Source organism: Cygnus atratus, chromosome 3 (genome assembly GCF_013377495.2).
Source record: "Cygnus atratus isolate AKBS03 ecotype Queensland, Australia chromosome 3, CAtr_DNAZoo_HiC_assembly, whole genome shotgun sequence".
NCBI lineage: Eukaryota > Metazoa > Chordata > Aves > Anseriformes > Anatidae > Cygnus > Cygnus atratus.
The window spans coordinates 67,962,808-67,982,459 of NC_066364.1; the positions used below are offsets into that span (position 1 = coordinate 67,962,808).

General features: G+C 34.4%; 1 protein-coding gene across 1 annotated transcript in view; it reads right to left on the minus strand.

Annotated features, from left to right (window-relative positions):
• Positions 1-19,652, minus strand: part of ESR1 (estrogen receptor 1) — a 168,259-nt gene that overhangs the window by 64,527 nt on the left and 84,080 nt on the right. The window contains exon 4 of the mRNA XM_035538970.2: positions 7,053-7,169. Within this exon, the coding sequence (XP_035394863.2) occupies positions 7,053-7,169 (117 nt within the window). The remainder of the gene's footprint in view (positions 1-7,052; positions 7,170-19,652) is intronic.

Consider the following 19,652-nt stretch of genomic DNA (forward strand, 5'->3'; position numbering starts at 1 on the left):
ATTCTTCCAAAGCAATAGCTTTTTGCCAGTCTATATCAGTAGGTGAATATAGTCCTGAGAATTGGCTTAGACAGGCTCTTAAATCTCCATTTTTCCAACAATGGACAGAACAGAATCTGATGTACCTCAATATTTGTTATTCCTCTCTCTGCCACAACAATTTACTGATACTGATTTTCAAAGTCCTCCACGAATTCAAGACATTCAAGATACACTCAAGAAATTCAAGACACTTCCTTGTTTGGATACCTCACCCAGTATTGGACCTGGATGCAGTTCCCCTTTTTTGCGATTAAATTATGTTGGACAATGGTCATATCAGATGGTTGTATAGCACCTAATGAATAAACTAAACTAAACTAAACTAATAAAATAATTAAAATATAATAAAATAAAATAATATAAAATAAAATAAAATAAAGACTACCGGACTGGAGTAGTGGCTGGTTAGCAGCCTACCAAATGAAGCCTGGGAGTTTAGGCGATGTAATCAAAAATAAAATCCAGGAAATTTTTCATATATTTTTTTAATGGCTCTTATCTCTTTCCTAACTAGGACTTCTCACTCTATAATCAGTGCTACCTCTATTAAAAGAGAGAGAGAAAGAGATGCAGCAGTAAGGGCTGCCGGGCACAGGGCTTACATACAGAAATCATGGGTCTACCCCACATTCTGCTCCACTAGTTTGCTTGGTGATTGTCACATTAAACATCGCACAGTCCTAGTATTCACATCAACTACTGTTAGAAAACAGACAAATGTAATTTGGGGTCTCTAGTGACTTTTCATAACTCACAGTTCGAGAACCAGTAAACTACTAACTAACGGTTAGATAACGGTCCAAGACATGCTTCCTCCTGATATGTATTTTGACATTCATTCTTTCTTCATAGCACATGTTTTAAAGAGTGCCACAGGATTTGTACAAGAAGAGCAACAGAAGTTCAATTAATCCATCATTCAATTGAATCACTTTCAGTGCTGACCCTCCTGCACAAATCATAATAAATTTGGGCTGGAGTAATTATGGCAACAGCCCCATTTCTGCATAATTCTTACGTTGAAGGCATAAACATTCTTGGGTTCACAATGAAGGCTTTAAAATAATCAGATATTAACCATGATTTGGAAAAGCCAAGTCATTTTAGGAGTATGAGGCCAGTAGTACGTCTCTCAAAGAGAGAAATTGTAACTGCTACACTTTAGAAATTAGATATAATTTCTAAAGTGTAGCAGTTACAACACTAGGAGGTACCTTCAGTATGGGCAAGCGGGAGACAGAGCTGGAGGCACAGCAGGAATCTTAAACTTCATTTTAAAACTATCAAAAATTTAAACAGGGACGATCTTTCTGCTGTATCTGTCATGAAGTAATATCACAACTAAAAATAAATTTCTAATTAGGATCTTTAAAGAATGTAAATGGCCAAAAAGAGAATGTAAACAAATAGGTAGATATAATTGGCTTTACAATCTCAAAGAAATAGTGTTCAATAGTAAAACATCAACAATTCTTCAGTAGTAAAATATTATTACATGACTAGCTAGAGCATATAAAGAAGCATAAAACAGGTTGTCAGGTAGGGCAAAATCTCTATCCTTAGAGATTTTCACAGCCTGACTGGAAAAGTCTTAAGCAGGCTGATCTGAATTCAGTGTTGAATCTGCTTTGACCAGGTGGCCCGACAAGAGGCCTCCTGATGTTCCTTCCACCCTGGACTGTTTTATGAAGTAGAAAGAGAAAAAATATATTTGCAAAAACAATAATGTTTTCTTTTTCTTATTTTGGGGGCAGAGCAATGCAATATTATATTTCAATGGCAATAATCCACTTTGCATTTGTACAGTGGGGAAAAGGAAACATTTCACTAAAAAGCCAGGTTTCCACTCCATCTTCTTTTCCAAGAGCCTGCTCTAAACTCACGAAACTTTGCTTCAAATGCTGCTTAAGTATATGCTTTCAGCCCATCAATTCAGCCCAAGGTCCTACAGTTACATACTTTTCCTCGTACATTTATCAGGCCCCACCTACACAGTTATTTGGCTGAGTACAGAACAGTATGTCCAATAAATATCATAAAGGTTCTCCTCAGATAAACCAAAATAGTTTCACATTGTTAAACCATTTGCCCTCATTCACTAATTTCTATTTTTGATATAATATTTCATTAAAAGATAATTACATGGAAAACCAGAAAGTCTGGAGCCATTCCAGTGGCTGCATCAGACATAGATTTAACTGTGGTTCTGAGAATGATTTTAATAACTCTCTAACCTTTTCTTTTTTTCTTTTATTTTTATTTATTTTGTTTCTAACCTTTTCTTTTTTTCTTTTTTTTTTAAAAATTTATTTATTTTATTTTTTGTTTGTTTGTTTGTTTTTTAACATGTAAAAATATAGCACTCATCGAGGAAGTATAGCTCTCTCCATTTAAAAACAAAAAATCAGTAATGTTCTCTGAGGGGATGGAAAATTTGCCAGATGCTTTTTATTTTCCTGTAAAACTTTGTCTTAAACTTAAGCAACATTGTCACACTGAACTAGACTGAATTCTCATATGGTTACAGTTGGGTACCTGGTTCAACAGAATGTAAGAGAAAACCTGAAAAGAGGAATGTTTTTTCCTCCCTGTTTCTAGTAGTTAATGAATGTTTCTATAGGCACCTGACTTGTGGTTATAGCACACTGCTACATCAAACAGACTTTTATTCCATGGGCTGTACTGTAGTAATCTTTGAAGTCTTCTCAGATAATCTCTTTGGGCAGCACTAGAGGATGTAGGTTTCAAATACACTGTGATTTCATAGTCCAGAGAAATGACACTTCTGAACAGAGAATCTTCTCTAGACAATATGAAATTCAGGCTGTTCCAAAACAATAAATACCCGTAGGCGTATTCATGATCACCATTTGGATATACTAAATGAGCTCTCAATCCTTGATCACCATATTTAATATGTCTTGAGGTTGGGAAGCCATCAGCATATACCAGCTGACAGAATCATGTACTTCTCAGAGTCGTTAAAAATACCTTACCAGGTAAATAACTGATTCTTCAAAAAGGATGTAGCATTTAACATTATAGTGAATATTTTCATAGCCACATCAGCACCCTGTTCTGATCCCATAGGGCACTTGATGTTAAACCTGAATCATCACAGATGAAAGAAGAGGAAGAATGTAGCATTCTAATAACTAGAAATTCACGTCTGTTTATCACACTATAACATATTTAAGTGATAGGTAATAATTAAAGTCAGGTGAATAAGACCCTTTGGAGCCAAGCCATTAAAAAGTCATTAAAACAATGAAGTAATGGAGAACTAAGTCTATATTGGAGCAGAGATCACCTGGACCATATATACAGTTGAAGCTTCTGCAACAGCTGTGAAAACTGCTGTAGTTGCAGTTGGAGGACTGCAACCGCTGTAAATACTCCTTTTGGAGTCTGGGGGTGTGTTGCAGGACCCCACACAGTGTGAAATATTAAGTTACAATAAAATCATCCAAAGCAGAACAAAATCAATCTTCATAAATGTATCAAAGGATCATATAAAAAAGCGAAGCTATTTTTCTCTGTTACCCAACCAAAAGAAAGAGGCACATGACAAAAAGCTTATTCCATGTGACTGCTATGTCCTCATATACAAACATAAGGCTGCACAGTCTAAATATTAACATATGATTTTAAGGTCTTTTTGGCTTATTCAGAAAAAGGGTATTTGGACAAAATATAACAGCTATAAACTCTGCCTCACTATAAACTTTGCCTCATATGCTATGTCACCAGAGAATCTATCAGTCTAATTGTCTCTCAAAGCAACGCAATAATGGATGCAGAAGGAAACACTTGCAAACATAAGAGGAGAGAAAGAAAATAGCTCTTCAGTATTGGAAGATATTTTTGAAAGACCAAAGAAAAGCTGGGTGAAAAGAATGACTAAATTTCCACACAACCTCATAAGTAAATGTTCCTACAGTAGAGCTCAAGACCCACTTGAAGCCTGCATTCTTCTGAATGAAGCCCTAAAAACACATTTCAACTGTGTCCACTCTATTAAAAATAATGTTAGATGAATTTTTTAATATTGTATTCAGTTAGATGACTTTCCAGGATTTAAACCTCAGAAGCCAGAGCTTATAATTTATGTTTCAAATTAACCAGGAACAATTAATCAGGAACTTATCTAGCTTCTCCTGTTGGTACTGTAACTCAATAATATCAGCTATTGTTCAGAAGTTAAATGACGGATGAAGTCACAACCTAGCAATGTTGGCAATATATTCAAAAAAAAAAAAAAAAAAAGATGAATTCAGTGAAGAAAGAAAACAGATTATATTCAGAGAAAAGAGAGATTATAGAATTGTTCGAAAGGTATACCTTCTAAAAGGTATATCATCCTAAGCGTGTAACAATTATGCAGGTAAATATACAAGTAAAATCTGACACAAAAGAATTTTTCTTTTCAAATGCATGATAGAACTAATCCTTTCAACAAGACAAATTCTTCTGTATGAACAAAACAAGATTATTTCAATTTAAAAAATATTACAAGACAACTATGAATTATTAAAGGAAAATATGGAACTTGAGTTAACCACAGCACTGTGTGATTCAAAAGTGATGAAGAGAAGCATTGTAAGAGATCTATTACAACAGAAAAGCTTAAGACATCTCCTCAAGGAAAACAAAACAGAACAAAAAAATGGAAAAAAAAATCAAAGTTAACCGGATGGAATACCAAGAACATGCACTTAACCTTTATCTTCATCTGAGAGACAATATGACAATTATCTAGCAGTATCTGGAGAAAAACACATATTCTTAGACTCTCATCTATGAACCAGTAACGAACTTCAGTGCATTATTAGTGGTCCTGTAGGAGCAGGCAAAATTTATACATCTGCTCTCCTTGTTTGTAATACGTAAGCTTAGATTTAAAAAAAAAAAAAAACAAAAAACTACAACATCGACTATTTTAAAATTTTCAGTGACTATAGAAATCTTGCATTATTGTAAAAGGAAAGAAAGAAGTCCATAGGAATTTACAAAAGTGTGGGCCACTGTACAAAACATAAACTTCAGAACACTTAAATCAGAAAGAAAAAATAGCAGTCTGTTTTTTAGGGGGTGGGGGTCTTTTTTAATCTGCAGAATGTTAGCTGTGTTAGCTGAGAATTCTGAGCAATTTTAATGCAATTGAAAACATGTATGTACAGAACAGTCAAAAACAAAACATATTTTATAGAACAGATATCAAAAACATCAATCTGGATCATTAGTTAAATAAATAAGGAAAAATGGACGGAAAGGTGCCCAATTAAAGATGTAATACCATCATCATAAAACATAATGATGTGTCTTAACATACATAATTATGTATCTGGCATATGTACAAGGGTCAGAGCTAAGGCTGTGTGGCAAATTTATGTACGACATTTTCTTATATTTGTTTGTCTTGCCTGAAGCCTTTACTTCTTCAGACCATTGCTGTTATACTAATTATATAGATTTGACTTTTAAGAATATCCACCAGAATGTTAAGGTAGAGACAAAAAAACTCTGGATCCACAAACTCAATTTCACTCAAAATAAATGTCTGCAAAAAAACCTCAGAATAAATGTCTACAGTCTTAAGCATTAGAACTGAAAAGAGCCTTGATGCCTTCCAGCTTTTTGCATCACTAAACTGAGAGTAACAAAATCAGTCTCAGCTCCTGAATTGAGAAAAATGCATATTCAACGTCAAAGCACAACGACACCTTTAATCTTTTCCTTCTGCTCTTTCTCCCGGGATTCCCAAACCTGGCCTACCCTGACTGCACAGACTGGACTTATAAACAACCATTTGTTGTGTGAAGGATAAACATAATGAGGTACACTTCACTCTTGCCCCCAACACAGTTGATTTTTCTTGGAATAAGTAAACATTAGGTGTGCCACAAAAGGGAGAACCAATATATAATTTCACAATTATCCCCTTCCTACCATGAGACATGGGTTCTAACGTTTTAGTATTTTGCTAAATTTTCATGTAAAAATAGATTTGGATAAAGCTAATGAATACTCTTCATTAATAAAAAAAATCTGGAATTTTTAGTAGTCTATTATAAGGTTTTCTTCTGCTTTAGAGAAAATATTTCTCATATGAAACCTTATGATTTCCTATTCTTCTTAAATATTGATGTAAGGGGCTTGACTTTTTCAAAAGCATTAAAAATTGGTAACTTCTGTCTGCTTTTGACAAATATGCAGTACTGTAAAACAGAGGAGAAAGCCAGGTATCATGATCAATTCAAAACTATGTTACAAAAAGAACACTTCCATCTAAGAACACACTGTGGCAATTATTCAGTATTGTCAAATATTTCTAATTTTACCTCCAAAAGTTTAACACTATATAACTTTATAAAATAATTCACTGGTGTGCCACTTCAGCCTAAGCATTCAGTGACTAATTCTTCTTCTCTGATATCGTTAGTACATAAGTATCTTTCAAGAAAGCAGCACCTATCTCAGTTTGTACAAAATAAGTGAACCTTTCAGTTTTGTTGAAATTAATTTACATCTACAATATATGTACAGTACTGGAATAAATGAATTTACTTTCCCTTCCAGAACTAAATGAATAAGTATCAAATAACTCACAAGTCTATTTTAACAAATATGGACTGATCTGAGATTATTAGTGCTTTTCACAGTGAACAGCAAAATGCCATAAAATCTTGGGTTAAGTTTCATTCATCACAGTCTGGCGTCTACCACAAGAGACAAAATAAAAATAATCATGCATCAAAAATACTAACAGAAGAAGCACAGGTCCACCAAAGTCCATGTTCCTATAAGTTTTGATGCAAAATTTAGCTAAGAATAATAACGTAAGATTTGGGATGTTTTTACTTTTTATTTAATTGCTCTTTGATTTAATAAACTTCAGATCAAAGAAAGTAGTTGCTCCCTGCTTTAGGAACCATATCATCTGTCCAATGAATTAAAAAACAGGAAGGCAGACACCAATCCTGAGGATTTGTTGGTTGCTGTGTACATACCACCTTTCATCATTCCCACTTCATAGCATTTTCTTAGTCGGCAGGCTTGGCAACTCTTTCTTCTGTTCTTGTCAATGGTGCACTGGTTAGTAGCAGGACACATGTAGTCATTGTGCCCTGTAAAAACAGAGGGAAAGTAAGGACACAGTTACACACAGTCTCAAATCACAGACATTACAAAACTGCCTATAATACTTTATCTTATTTTTCATTGAGTATTTAGTACAGCATCTAACATCTCAGTTATCATAATCTATCACAACAGATCTTAGTGAGGCTAACATATTCACAATATATTTATTCACAAGTTCTTTACAAGTACTATTAGAAACACATGAAATTATCTATAGAATAATTTTTAAAAATGAACAATCACAAAAGGTGATAGATAATTATAAACAAGTCACTTGACTTCCTTCTTTGTAGCCTAAGAAACACAATGCCATCTGGTCCATCTGCCTGTTTTCATGCTTAAGCAATATACTGCACAAAATGATCATAGGTTTATAGAATGAAAAAGGCTTATGCACAGAACTTTTTTAGATATCTACCAAAATTTAGGGCAATTTAGAAATGAAAAAAATAAAATAAAATAAAATAAAATAAAATAAAATAAAATAAAATAAAATAAAATAAAATAAAAGCAACACCTTTTAATTTACTTGCATATCAGGGATAAATCAGTCTCTAATTCACTTCTTATTCACTTCTGTCATTATAAATTCTTAAGTTACCACGTGGTGCAACTAAGTTTGGTACCAGTACCTTTTCCTTCAGAGATCCACTTCCTCATTTATTAGGCTCTGCACCTCAGTTCTTGCTACAAACATTTTCAGCATACCGTAATTTGTTACTGCCAACAACACTCTATTCTAATTTTCCCTTAAAAAGAAGTATCAAATATGTACTCAAGCCTTCTATTAAATTATTTTCCAAGTATAGATGAAGTTTAGCAAGGATAAAAAGACTATCCAAAATGATCTTATTGGTGCTTGGTATTCATCTAAACACAACTAAGGTACAGCACACAACGAAACAATTTTACTGCAGAACTGTTTGTTCTTTCTTTCAGGTCAAGGGATCAGCTTGAGGTAGAGTAGGGTGGAGGTTTGACAGAGGCCTTGGTCTCATCAAATCATCTATCCTTGACTACAAATTAGAAAATGGAGTAAAAATGAGTATCAGATTACACCAGGAACATCTGCTCTTTAATGCTACAAAACTGGGATCCAATCAAAATAAGCAGCCAAACTGTAAACTAGTTAATATAGTGACAGCTGACTACATACTCTCTCAAACAGACAGAATTATTATTTGTTAACTCTACTTTACAGAATGGTATATGACTGGAAAAAGCTGAGTCTTCCAGGACTGAGGTAAAGAGAGAGAACAGAAATTCAGCTCAACCTCAGCATGAAAGTGCATTTTAATTTTCGGTTCCTCTGGTATGATACAGACTATTCTATATCTAATTCAAAACATTTCACATATAAGAAAAAAAAAATCAAGACAGAAAGAAAACAGCCACAACAGTATAAAAATGTAGTATCTACAGGGAAAGGGAACAAAAAGGTAAAACTCTATTTTTATGGAAACGTATTTTTATTAGGTCATACTAAACAGCAGCAAAAAAATAAAAATAAAATTATAGCACCTGTCCTCAACCGCCAGCCTTGTCTTATAAGCTGAGTTCTGAAATAAGGGGAAAGAAAGACTGAAAACATTAATTAATCTTTTTTTTAAATGAAGGAAAGCTTTGACAGGCTATCTGATCTTCATCCTAGTGAAGTTAAAAGGTAATTTCACAAATGGAATGACTGCAGGCTCTGAATTCAGCAAGTCATTCAGAATATCATTTAACTCCATATAAGAAAAGCAGATAAATGGCTCACTTAGGTCAAAGCTGAAGATGTGCTGTACCATGTTCGCTGTACCAGCTGATGCTCATAAGGTTCAACAATTTAAAATTAAAAAAAAAAAATTGACTATGCAGAAATCTAGTGGAACCACTATGAGCAGGATGGTCATTCTTTTCACAGTGTTTAAGTGGGTGATAATCTATCAATTTTCTCTGGACCCAGATCTCCTTATGCAAACTATTACGTTTTGGGAATGGATTTATAATTTGTAGAATAATATATAAAATAATCCTGACTGTGATCAAGCTACAGTCCCTATTGGAATCAATGTGATTCATAACACGTTGTTTCCATAATGTATATTTTAAATATGTGTTTTAGAGTTTAGCTTAATTAGTCTGTTTTCATGCACACAACCTGCACCTTAGACATTCTTCTTCCATAGTGCTTGATCAACTTCACAGGATAAAACCTGTAAAATTTTGAATGCCAATAAAAAGAAAGATGTGTGTGAATATCATAATTCTTCTGATTATGAGTGCCATAGCTAATGTAAATGTTTAGACTTTATATTAGCTGTAAGCCTAGTAAGAAGATAGTGCATTTAATATTTCTTAGAATTTTTGGTTTAGTTGAACCAATGTGTCTTCAGGAGACTAGAAAAAACATAAGAAACTTGGAGAAAATGTTAGATAATTAGAGTATACAGTAGAAATTATTATGAAATGAATAAGGGCAGAACAGGACAGAAACGAAGGAAGGAAGGCAGGACCATTTCCAGCTTCCTGACAACACCATCAGACTCGGTCACGGGAAATGAGGAAGGAAGTTTCTTTTGCAAGGAACAGACAAGAGTAGTACAGTCTAGCTTGGGGTGGGATGGAATGGGAAAAGGTAGAACACAACTAAGGAATAGGTAAAACTCAAAGATTACTCGCGGTTTTAAGTAAAGTAATATAACTTAATTACTCTGCTGCAAGGTGTATTGTCTTTTAATTATTCTATTTTTTATTTTATCCTTAAAGCTCATCTCTTGGCAAAGCTGATTCTGAACAATCTGACATATTAGAAGGGATTTAGAAGGGATTTCTCACTGGTAGTAATCATTAACCTAACAGTGTGTCACATTAACAGGTGCTCAACTGCCCTACCCCACACTTTTGTGGTATCCAAACAACAGTATAGGCTATAGGAGAGACTAATTAGATCATTTGGATAATTGGTATCACAGGAATACTGAGAGGAAGAAATGTCCTTGGTGATCACTGATACTTATAAATGGAAGCACTTGGCTTCTCTGGTCTTACTGGTTTACTGTGTTTTTTTGTTTGGTTGTTTGTTTTTGTTTTTTTGAAAATAAATTGCTAGATAGTCTACACAAAAACAAAGGCACTGAGTTTTCTAGAGTAAAGCCCCTCTATTATATATATGACCTTGGCTTAATCTCCACATAGCTCACGTGGCTGTTAGTCTAAGGGCTCTCACAGTACATGTGGTGTATGCAACAGCAGAGCATGCTTGAATCAGAGTGGGAGGATGATTTATCTGTGAGGATTTCAGTCAGCAAAACACTTCATATTTCTTTAAAGTTAAGTGTTACTACATTCAGCAGAACATTTAAGCATCTGTGTACTTCTAGCTAGTATTCCCAGCATATTGTATATGGCTAAAGCTAAGTTTGAGCGTTTCACTGAATTGCATCTTTGAAGACCTGACTCCATGTTGTCCTGGACCAACAAGGATGAAAATTAGGGTCCTATTAATATATTCACATTAATTAGCATAACACAGAAACAGGCAGTTCCATATTATATTTCAGTAACCATCAAGACTATCCTGAGGGCATGATTAGTTTAAGCAGTACAGAAGTTGTACAAACAAAATGAATCAAAGCAACCAACATGTCAACGTGTCAGCTTAAGAATGCTTAAATGATACTTAATTGTACAAAGCCAATAAAGTAACATTTTTAGTTAGGTAAATTTTGTATGAAACGTAAACTGATGTAATTGAATTGACACACCGTACATTTCAAACAAAGCTAGTGAGTACTATTATCATTTTACTGACATGTGCCCTTCATTTTATTTATTTATTTATAATTTTAATCCTCACATCAAACAAATCTCTTCAACTTTCTTTACATATCTACATAAGGCATCTAACAGGTTAGCCATTACCTGGAAGCACCAAGTTGTTCTATGATCCTATTCTGATAGTGAAATTAGCAGAATTTCATAAATGCAGGTGAAATGAAGGCTACAGTGTGGAGTTTATCCACACGTTAAAGTACAAATCAAAGAACAGAGTGACGAGTTGGTGGACTGGGTTTCAGAAAAATAAAACCTTAGAAAGAATAGCCTCAACAGCAAGAAGAAAATTTTCATAAACTGTAAGAAAAAATGCATGTGGACAATAGTGTAACTGTATATGCTAACCCCATGTGAACAAATGTTGAATGTAAAATAAAAAGTTATACCAATTTTAAGTTAAAGTGCCTCAATAAAACTCCATATTGGTTTTTAAATCCTGGTCTGTCCTAACAGGAATCGCAAAAGAACAGAAGTTTATGCCTAATTCCTATATAAGCACAGACACTCACATTCACAGCTTAATTACCCTCAGCAAGGTCTTTGGATTTGGAACTTGGGTTCTCTTAACAACTACCCAGCCCTTCTGAGAAGATGAACAATTTTCTGTTTTTAAATACACAAGGCATTTCTATATGCAACAGTAAGGAAAAGGGCCTAGATTGCAATATATACTTTCTATGCACCCTGTAAGGAAGTCCTCCTTCTACACACATCTCTGACAGAAGGATCACAGAGCCACTAAAGAATGAGAAAGGAATAAAGGTCAAAATCTATATATTCTGTATTATGCCATGAACTGAGTGTTCATTTTCAAGTGGAATCTTCTGGTCTTCACATATGTATAGCACTGTTAACATGAGCAGTTAAATCAAGTGAAATGATTATGATACTGATCTTTCCTTTACCCTTTCCATATACTATTCAGCTACCAGGAAAAATTAAAAAAGAAGAATGAGAAGAGACACTGCTTGAACATACCATACCTGCTGTCATCTCACCAATTCAGTAACTCATGAACATACATATACATTGAGAAAGAGTAACATATAAAAAGTAAAACACTATTTTAGCTGTATAACTATATAAATGTAAAATTGTATTTTCTACCCCACCAGATGATTTTGAAGTTTTTCTTATTGGCCTTAGCTCTAAACGTTGAATTGGTGTTTCATCTACTATTTCAGCCTTGTGACTCTATATGCGAAGTCTAGTTCTACCCCAACTCCATTCCTGTCTTTTTTAATTTTAGACAAGATAATAAAATAGGAAGAATGTTTTTTTCCTCATGACATATAAAAAAGACACTAATCTAGATCCAAATCTCTACAAAATCTGGCAAGGAGTGTGACATATAGTTTCTGTTTCCTTATCTGATAAATCACAATTGTTTTTAATCCTTGGAACATGATTAAAACAACAGCTGTTAAAAGAAAAAATCCCACAATGTATTACTTACAACCATCTCAATATGGTCTCTGCAGGGACAAAAACCATTTTCAGAGAGAGTCACAGGCATGCCATGAATATCTTACTCCTGTAGATTTGGAATGATATCTCAGGCATTTTTTAGCTTCAGTTTATTTGATCTAAAATGGGAAGGGGAGGAATTCTACTACAGAAAACTCCCACAGCTAATGAGGCCAAAAAGTAAAAACAATTGCAAATTATCCTTGTGCACTTAAAATCCAATAGGCTGTTGGTAACAGGAAAATTAGCATATCTCTATTTTTATTCCAGGTATGTTTTGGATTCTCATGAGACCTGTTGAATAAGTTTAGCTGGTCTTACTTTATATTTGGATACTTGGTAACTGAATGTAAAGTTTGCACAGATCTGTAGTGTATTTATCCACACAGTTAACCCCCTGTAAAAGAAAGTGCCATTTATTTTGTTAAAATATCATATAAATCTTTAACATCAGCACTCCAACAAAATCCCTTTGTTGCCTGTGAACCACATTCTCATGCAAAATAAAACCTAGTTATGTTACTCTTTCATTTATTGATATGGAGCACTGATATGTGCTCGTTGGGTTGCTTATATTCTAATATCATCCATACTCTATACTATATTCATCCATTTTATATTCAGATGGGTCAACAAAGACAACTTAGTCTGTTGCCCTACATAGCTCCAGCCACATTTTAGAGTGGGGAATACCTGTGTTCCTGTGTTATTTATAACAAAGGAAGTCCAACTATTTCAATAATTTGTAACTTAACTAAAATCAAGTCTTTGAGAGATATATAATCTTACACAAAGAATGCAGACAATGAAAGATCTTCTAGAACTGTTACTAAATTATTCCAGCAGATAATTGCCATTCTAACTCAGTGACTTTCTTTTTTTTTTCTTTTTTTTTTTTTTTACAGTAACCCTGAACTAGTACTAATACTTCCACAAAGTTTTTTAATAGTCTCATTTTGGAAATAAATTATATCACTTCATGCACTTCCAATAGAGTTATTATTTATGTCATTTTACACAGTTCTGTCTAGTTTGATTTCCACTTCTCCAAAGAGAATGCAAAGGATAAACTTAACCTGCAGAAAGTCTGAAAGTTCAAGTGAGTGAAATTTATGGAATAAGTTTGAATCAATAGACCCATACGAGTTAAATGAGGTTACAAAAACATATTTTCTTTCATACCCTCTGAAACCAAATGAAACAGTTAAGCACTTTCCTGATGGACACGAAAGCATGTTCTCTTGTTATTTGTAAATGTCAAACTCTTTTCTTTTTCTTCCTCCTTTTTTTTTTTTTTCTTCCCTAGTGAATATAGTGAATATTTTGAACTGCTGACAGGCCGAGCACTGAGCTAGGAATAATGTTTGCAAATTAAATATTCCTGAAATACTTGCAACATGAAATACTCTTTAACTTTACTTTGTTGCTTGATGAGACACAACAATCAAACATAATATTCCAGAGGAAGTAAAACACCATTAAAGCTAATAATACAGGTTACATTAAGTACAGTCTCCAAGTGCTAGGAATTTTATCTAGGATGGAAAAAGTTTTGGTCTTGGTGGAGGAAGAACCCATAACCATTTGTAAAATCAGATAACAATAAGTGAGAGTTCTCTACTTTCTGGTAAAGTATGCTGCTCAACTTCAGAAAGGCTTTCAATATAGCCTGGGAGTAACATTTCATATGTCAGCTATCTATAGTTTAGATTATGTCAGAAAACTGATCTTGGGGAATAACTACCAGAATTCAGTGTTACAGTGGAAGCTGATATTGAATGAGGCTTTATATTGTCTCTCCTAGATCATGTCCTTCTTCAGAAATGGGTAATAAAACCATATTTATTTCATTAAATGTTATTCACTGGTAGATGATCTTTATGTGTGTTGTAAGAACAGAGGAAAGACCAGACTTCTCTGCTAATCAGACAGAAATAAATCTGAAATAAATGGCAGGAGTCCACAGGAGTCTACAGAATAAGAGTTCAGAATAATCTTGGCAAACTGGTCAAGCATAGCACATGGGAAAAAAAAAAAAAGAGCAAAAGCAAAGACCAGTAAAAATCATTGCATTAAAACAGGAATAATCAGATGCACAAAACAAGAGGGGAAACAAGTGGTTTCTTCTGTAGAAAAGAACAATTGAGTTTATTCTGCATCACACACTGATTGAGTGAACAGTGTCATGCTTTGATAAATAAGGCAAATATTACAGTGTGACAGAACAGAACAACATAGAGGAATACCATTGGCAAGGTTTGTAAGATAATCCTATTGCTTTGCTCAGCATTGGTAAAGCAACATATAGATAGAAAACATACCTCAAAAAATAAAAATAAAAGAAAAAGCGGGACACAGTACAGAATCTCCAAAGTATCACAGAATCACAGAATGGTTAATGTTGCAAGAGAAGTCTGGAGGTCATCTTGTCCAACTCACCTGTTCAAACACGGCCACCAAGAACAGGTTGCCCAGAACCATGTCCAGATGTCTTTTGCATATTTCCAGGGAGGGAGACTACAAGCCCTCTGGGCAATCTATTCCAGTGCTCAGTCATCCATACACTAAAGAAGCATTCCCTGATGTTCAGAGGGAACCTCCTGTGTTCCAGTTTGTGGCCATTGCCTCTTGTCCTGCCACTGGGAACCAATGAATAAAGCCTGGCTCTGTCCTCTTTGCACTCTCTCCTCAGGTTTTCACATACATTGATGAGACACCCCCTGAGCCTCCCCTTCTCTAGGCTAAAAAGTCATAGGAGAGATGCTGCAGTCCCATAATCAACTTCATGGCCCTTTGTTGGACTCTCAACAGTATGCCCATGTCTCTCTTCTACTGAGGAGCCCAGGACTGGACAAGTAGAGCAACTAGATTAGAAAGCTAGAAAACAAAACCTATGAGAAAAGGTTGAACAAACTGGGTTTATTCAGGTTAAGTAAAAATTATGTATCTTTAACAGTGTGGTAACACTCTTCGGTGCTCTACAGGCTGTTGAAGGTGAAAAGAGAACAATTTTATTTTTATTTTTTTAATTTTTCTGACAGACAGGAAAATAAATGATGAGCTTAACCTGCAGGAAGGAAGATTCAAATTTCCTAGTAGCCTTCGGAGATAAGGAGAATTAAACAATGGATCAGGGTACAGGTTTTAAGGAAGCAACTAAACAAACATATGTAAGGAATCAGCAATAGTTGATCCTATCACAAGACAGAAAGATGGACTAGGGCTCAAGGTTCACTGTAGCCCAATGATTTGCTTAGACCATGAAAAATAAGGAAACATCTTGGATGCAATCACCTTAAATCACTGCCATATCTATGCTGAATGTAGCATTTAAAACTCACTGGAATACTACCACTTTCAAATGCCATTGACTAGGAAAAAAGAAGTATTGACACTTACTTTTTAACACCCAAGTTTCTGTAGCAAGATCACCATTAATTAGGATTCTGATATTCAAATTACGCATTAGGGAGCAATGACCAGAGCATGTATTTAACTCAAGAGGCTCTAGAAAATATATACTAAAAACACAAAAATAAAACAAAAGTTCCAGATGAAGCTGGCTGATCACAGGTGATTAGGACTGTCACAATGATTCCTAAACCCTTCTGGTCTTTCCAAATACACATTTTCTGGACTTCAAACTTCTAACAGTCACCTACCTCTCAAACTGGAACTGTGTATTTTCCACCCTAACATTAGATACTGGTCTGCAGTCCCTGTTTATAGGCTGTGTTTGCCTCTGCAAGTCTCACTTAGGCTTATGTCCTATAGTTTTGCTCTTTCTACTGATAACTCATAGAATCAGCATACAAGCAGTCTTATTAGGGAGTTTCTGTCTTCTTGGCTGCAGGTTCAGTACAGAATTTGCAACTGTTATCAAGCAGATTACAAAAATACCATGAAAACAGAATGTAATAATGGAAAGTTATAGGGAAGATTTCAGAACACCCCCCTCAAACTGGCAATATTTCAATTGCTGCACTGCAGCATTACTTAACCATCCACTTATTAGGCATGCTTTACCAGAGAAAGTCTTCTCCCCAACTCAGATGAAAATATGTGTCTTACTACCACTCCTAGCACTAAAATTTGAACTACATATTTTGAATACAGCACAGCTCTATCACTGTGAAGTTAAAACAATTGATAACACTCCAAGACTACTGCCAAAACTCTCCTACTTGATGTTCACAAGGCATAACCGTTAACTACAATTGATGTTCAAGACACACAACTAAAATACTTCCCAGCTTCAAGAATTCCTGCACTTCAAAGACCACTATATCTCTGTGATTCAAGACACTAATGGCAATCCTTTGCAATTCCTCAGCATGACAATTCATATATTCTCATTTGCCAGCCTATTCTTGCTGGGCTGGTACTGCTTTGAATCATGCAGTAATTCTTAACTAAATATTTGTGAAACTTTCCAGATTTTTGTCTGAATATACAGCTGTGAGGAAAAGGCAGAGAAGGTGCACCTGAAAAAAAATCAGAAGAGCTTATGACAGAAACAGGAAAATATAAATGGGGATTTCTAAGATACTTTGGCAGTTCTCAGATCAATATATCCTTCAATGTAGAGTTACCTCTCAATTTTCCAAATTCCTTTTCCCCCACGGCAGGTCCTAAGCCCCTTAAATATAGGCATTTGTTGGATGCTAGTCAGAGATGCTAGGATTAATTTCTTCCTGTCCCTTTGGTGGCTATCTAAATAACCAGAGAATTAGGAGGAGGGGAAAAGAATGTGTGAGTCACAAGGGGATTTTTAATTTGTAAATGGCATTTATAAGGCTGATTTTGAAACAATTCATCCAATTCTGATATCTAGATTTTAAAGAGGTTATTACGGGGGAATTAGAAAAGGTCTAAAGACAAAGGAAGTGATTCAGAAAATAGAAAGATATAGTGAGTGACTCAAGCACTTTTGTTTACTTAAGATATCAAGGTGATTTGACTGTAACAACTTAAGTTGTAAGAACCTCCCACAGGGATGAGATACTAGGTACTAAGACTAGTTTGTGGATGTGATATAAAAGCCAAAGTAATTTAAGTTAAATAGATTTTTTTAGCAGGTGGGAGGACATTAGAATAAACAATCATCATACGAAAGCTCTTGAGCCAACAGATCAAGGCTGGGCATCTTCTAAAAGATTTACTTCCATCAAGCTACTGGGCTCTGCACATAGATAGCATATAAAGTTTATACTGAGAAGAGACCAGACTTAATGATCTAATGGCCCCTTTTGATCTTAAAATCCATAAATATTTTAACAGAGAAGTACAGCGTGCTGTGGTGTGACTGCTTGTTATGCCTCTGGATTCAAGTCAGTTGACCAAGTACATTCCTGAAGGCTACATATGCTGGGCAAAGAATAAAGCACTCTTCTATCACCAAGCAACACAGTGTTCTTGGTGTCATATGATTTTTTCCTCACATAAAACTTTATACATTAATATCAGTCTGCACTGTGTTTTTCTCAAAACAAAGTCCCAAATCACTTTTGTGACATAAACTAACAAAATGGACTGACATTGGAAATTTCAGGAGGTAGTTGAGATTTTCACCAACCATTTACTATTTAAAGAAAATTGAACAGTTGCAAATATTGAGAGACAAGTACTAATTCAGGTTGCCTTCTAAGCATTAACTGTTGGGAAAAAAAAAAAAAAAAAAGCATTTAAAATTCACAAAATATCTCCAGAACCATTCCAAACCCTCTGGATAAAAATAAAAATGAAGCTATCCATCTCCATTTCTGGTAAGGTCCAATGTAGATGTGAGTTTTCACAAAATTTTAGTAGTTACTTATGCAAATAGGTAAACCAAACATACCACTGAAGATAACATTACACAGTGAGGAAAACAGATTACCCCACGCAGCTCAATCATGTCTGTACTCACTCACTTTTTCCTGTGGTTCTATTAAGAACCATATAGTAGTTTTGACTACAATGTATTAAGAACATCCATCTTCATTATGGCAATTCTCCTATGAAATCTCTAATGTGAAACATAAAAATAGCCAGTCTGCTCTGTATCTATACATATATTGGAAAATACAGGACAGTAAAGAACAAAAGTAACATGGTCCTTTGGCTTTTAAAGACATTCTATACACAAAAACAAAAATAATTGCTGAAAAAGTACTGTATTGCTTTTGTGTATTTAAAAAAAAAAAAGTCCTATTTGCCTCAATACAGTTAAATCATATGATTCCCAGAAAATTCTTTACCCTTTTTTAGGAATATATGTCATATATACAAGGGAGATAAAATATTTATTCCACATAGTTTTCTACAAATTAGTAATATTCGTTCCTAGATATCCAATCACAATCTCTTTAAAATTATTTAGTTTTCTACAAATTAGTAATATTCGTTCCTAGATATCCAATCACAATCTCTTTAAAATTATTACCATATGAAAGGTAAATGGCATGTTTTCGCATATATGCTCAGTCTAAAAATTACTGACATTCCTGTAAATTGGATACACATCCAATGAGAATATGTAATTGCCAAAGCAGACATCTTTTCCAAATCCTGTAGGAAATTCAAAAACTCCTTTAGTTCATCAAGACCGGGCACATATGACTTTAAAATCCCTTTAGAGGGCTTTTTATATCATCTGTGATCAAAAGATCACAATTCTCTCACAAGTATTCAAATCCTTGGATTATTTTTTTGATATTAGTGGATGTCACTTCTTATGACAGCTGTTGTCCAAAAAAAGATGTGGATCAACTGGAGAAAGTTCAGAGGAGTGTAACAAATGGGATCAGAAGTCTAGAAAACATGTTCTGCAAAAAGGATTGTGTTTGTTTAGTCTAAAAAAAAAAAAAAAAAGACTAGAAGACTCAGGAAAGATATGATAACAGTCTTCAACTATGTAAAAGGTTGTTACAGTAAACTTTCTTCATGTTCATGAGGAATAGGGCAAGAAGGAATGGGCTTAAATTAGAGCAAGTATGAGTTAATAATTAAGAAAAGCATTTTATGGGACACTGAAAATTTAAGCTTTACATTTTTAAAGCCTACCTACTTAAAAATTATGTTAAGTATGTAAATGAAGCAAGAACTAAATTTACAAATTAGCATGTACCGTAGCACAAACAGATAACAGATCTGTTGTTGAGGACTGTAAGATTTATACACATAGAGACATAGATACTAGG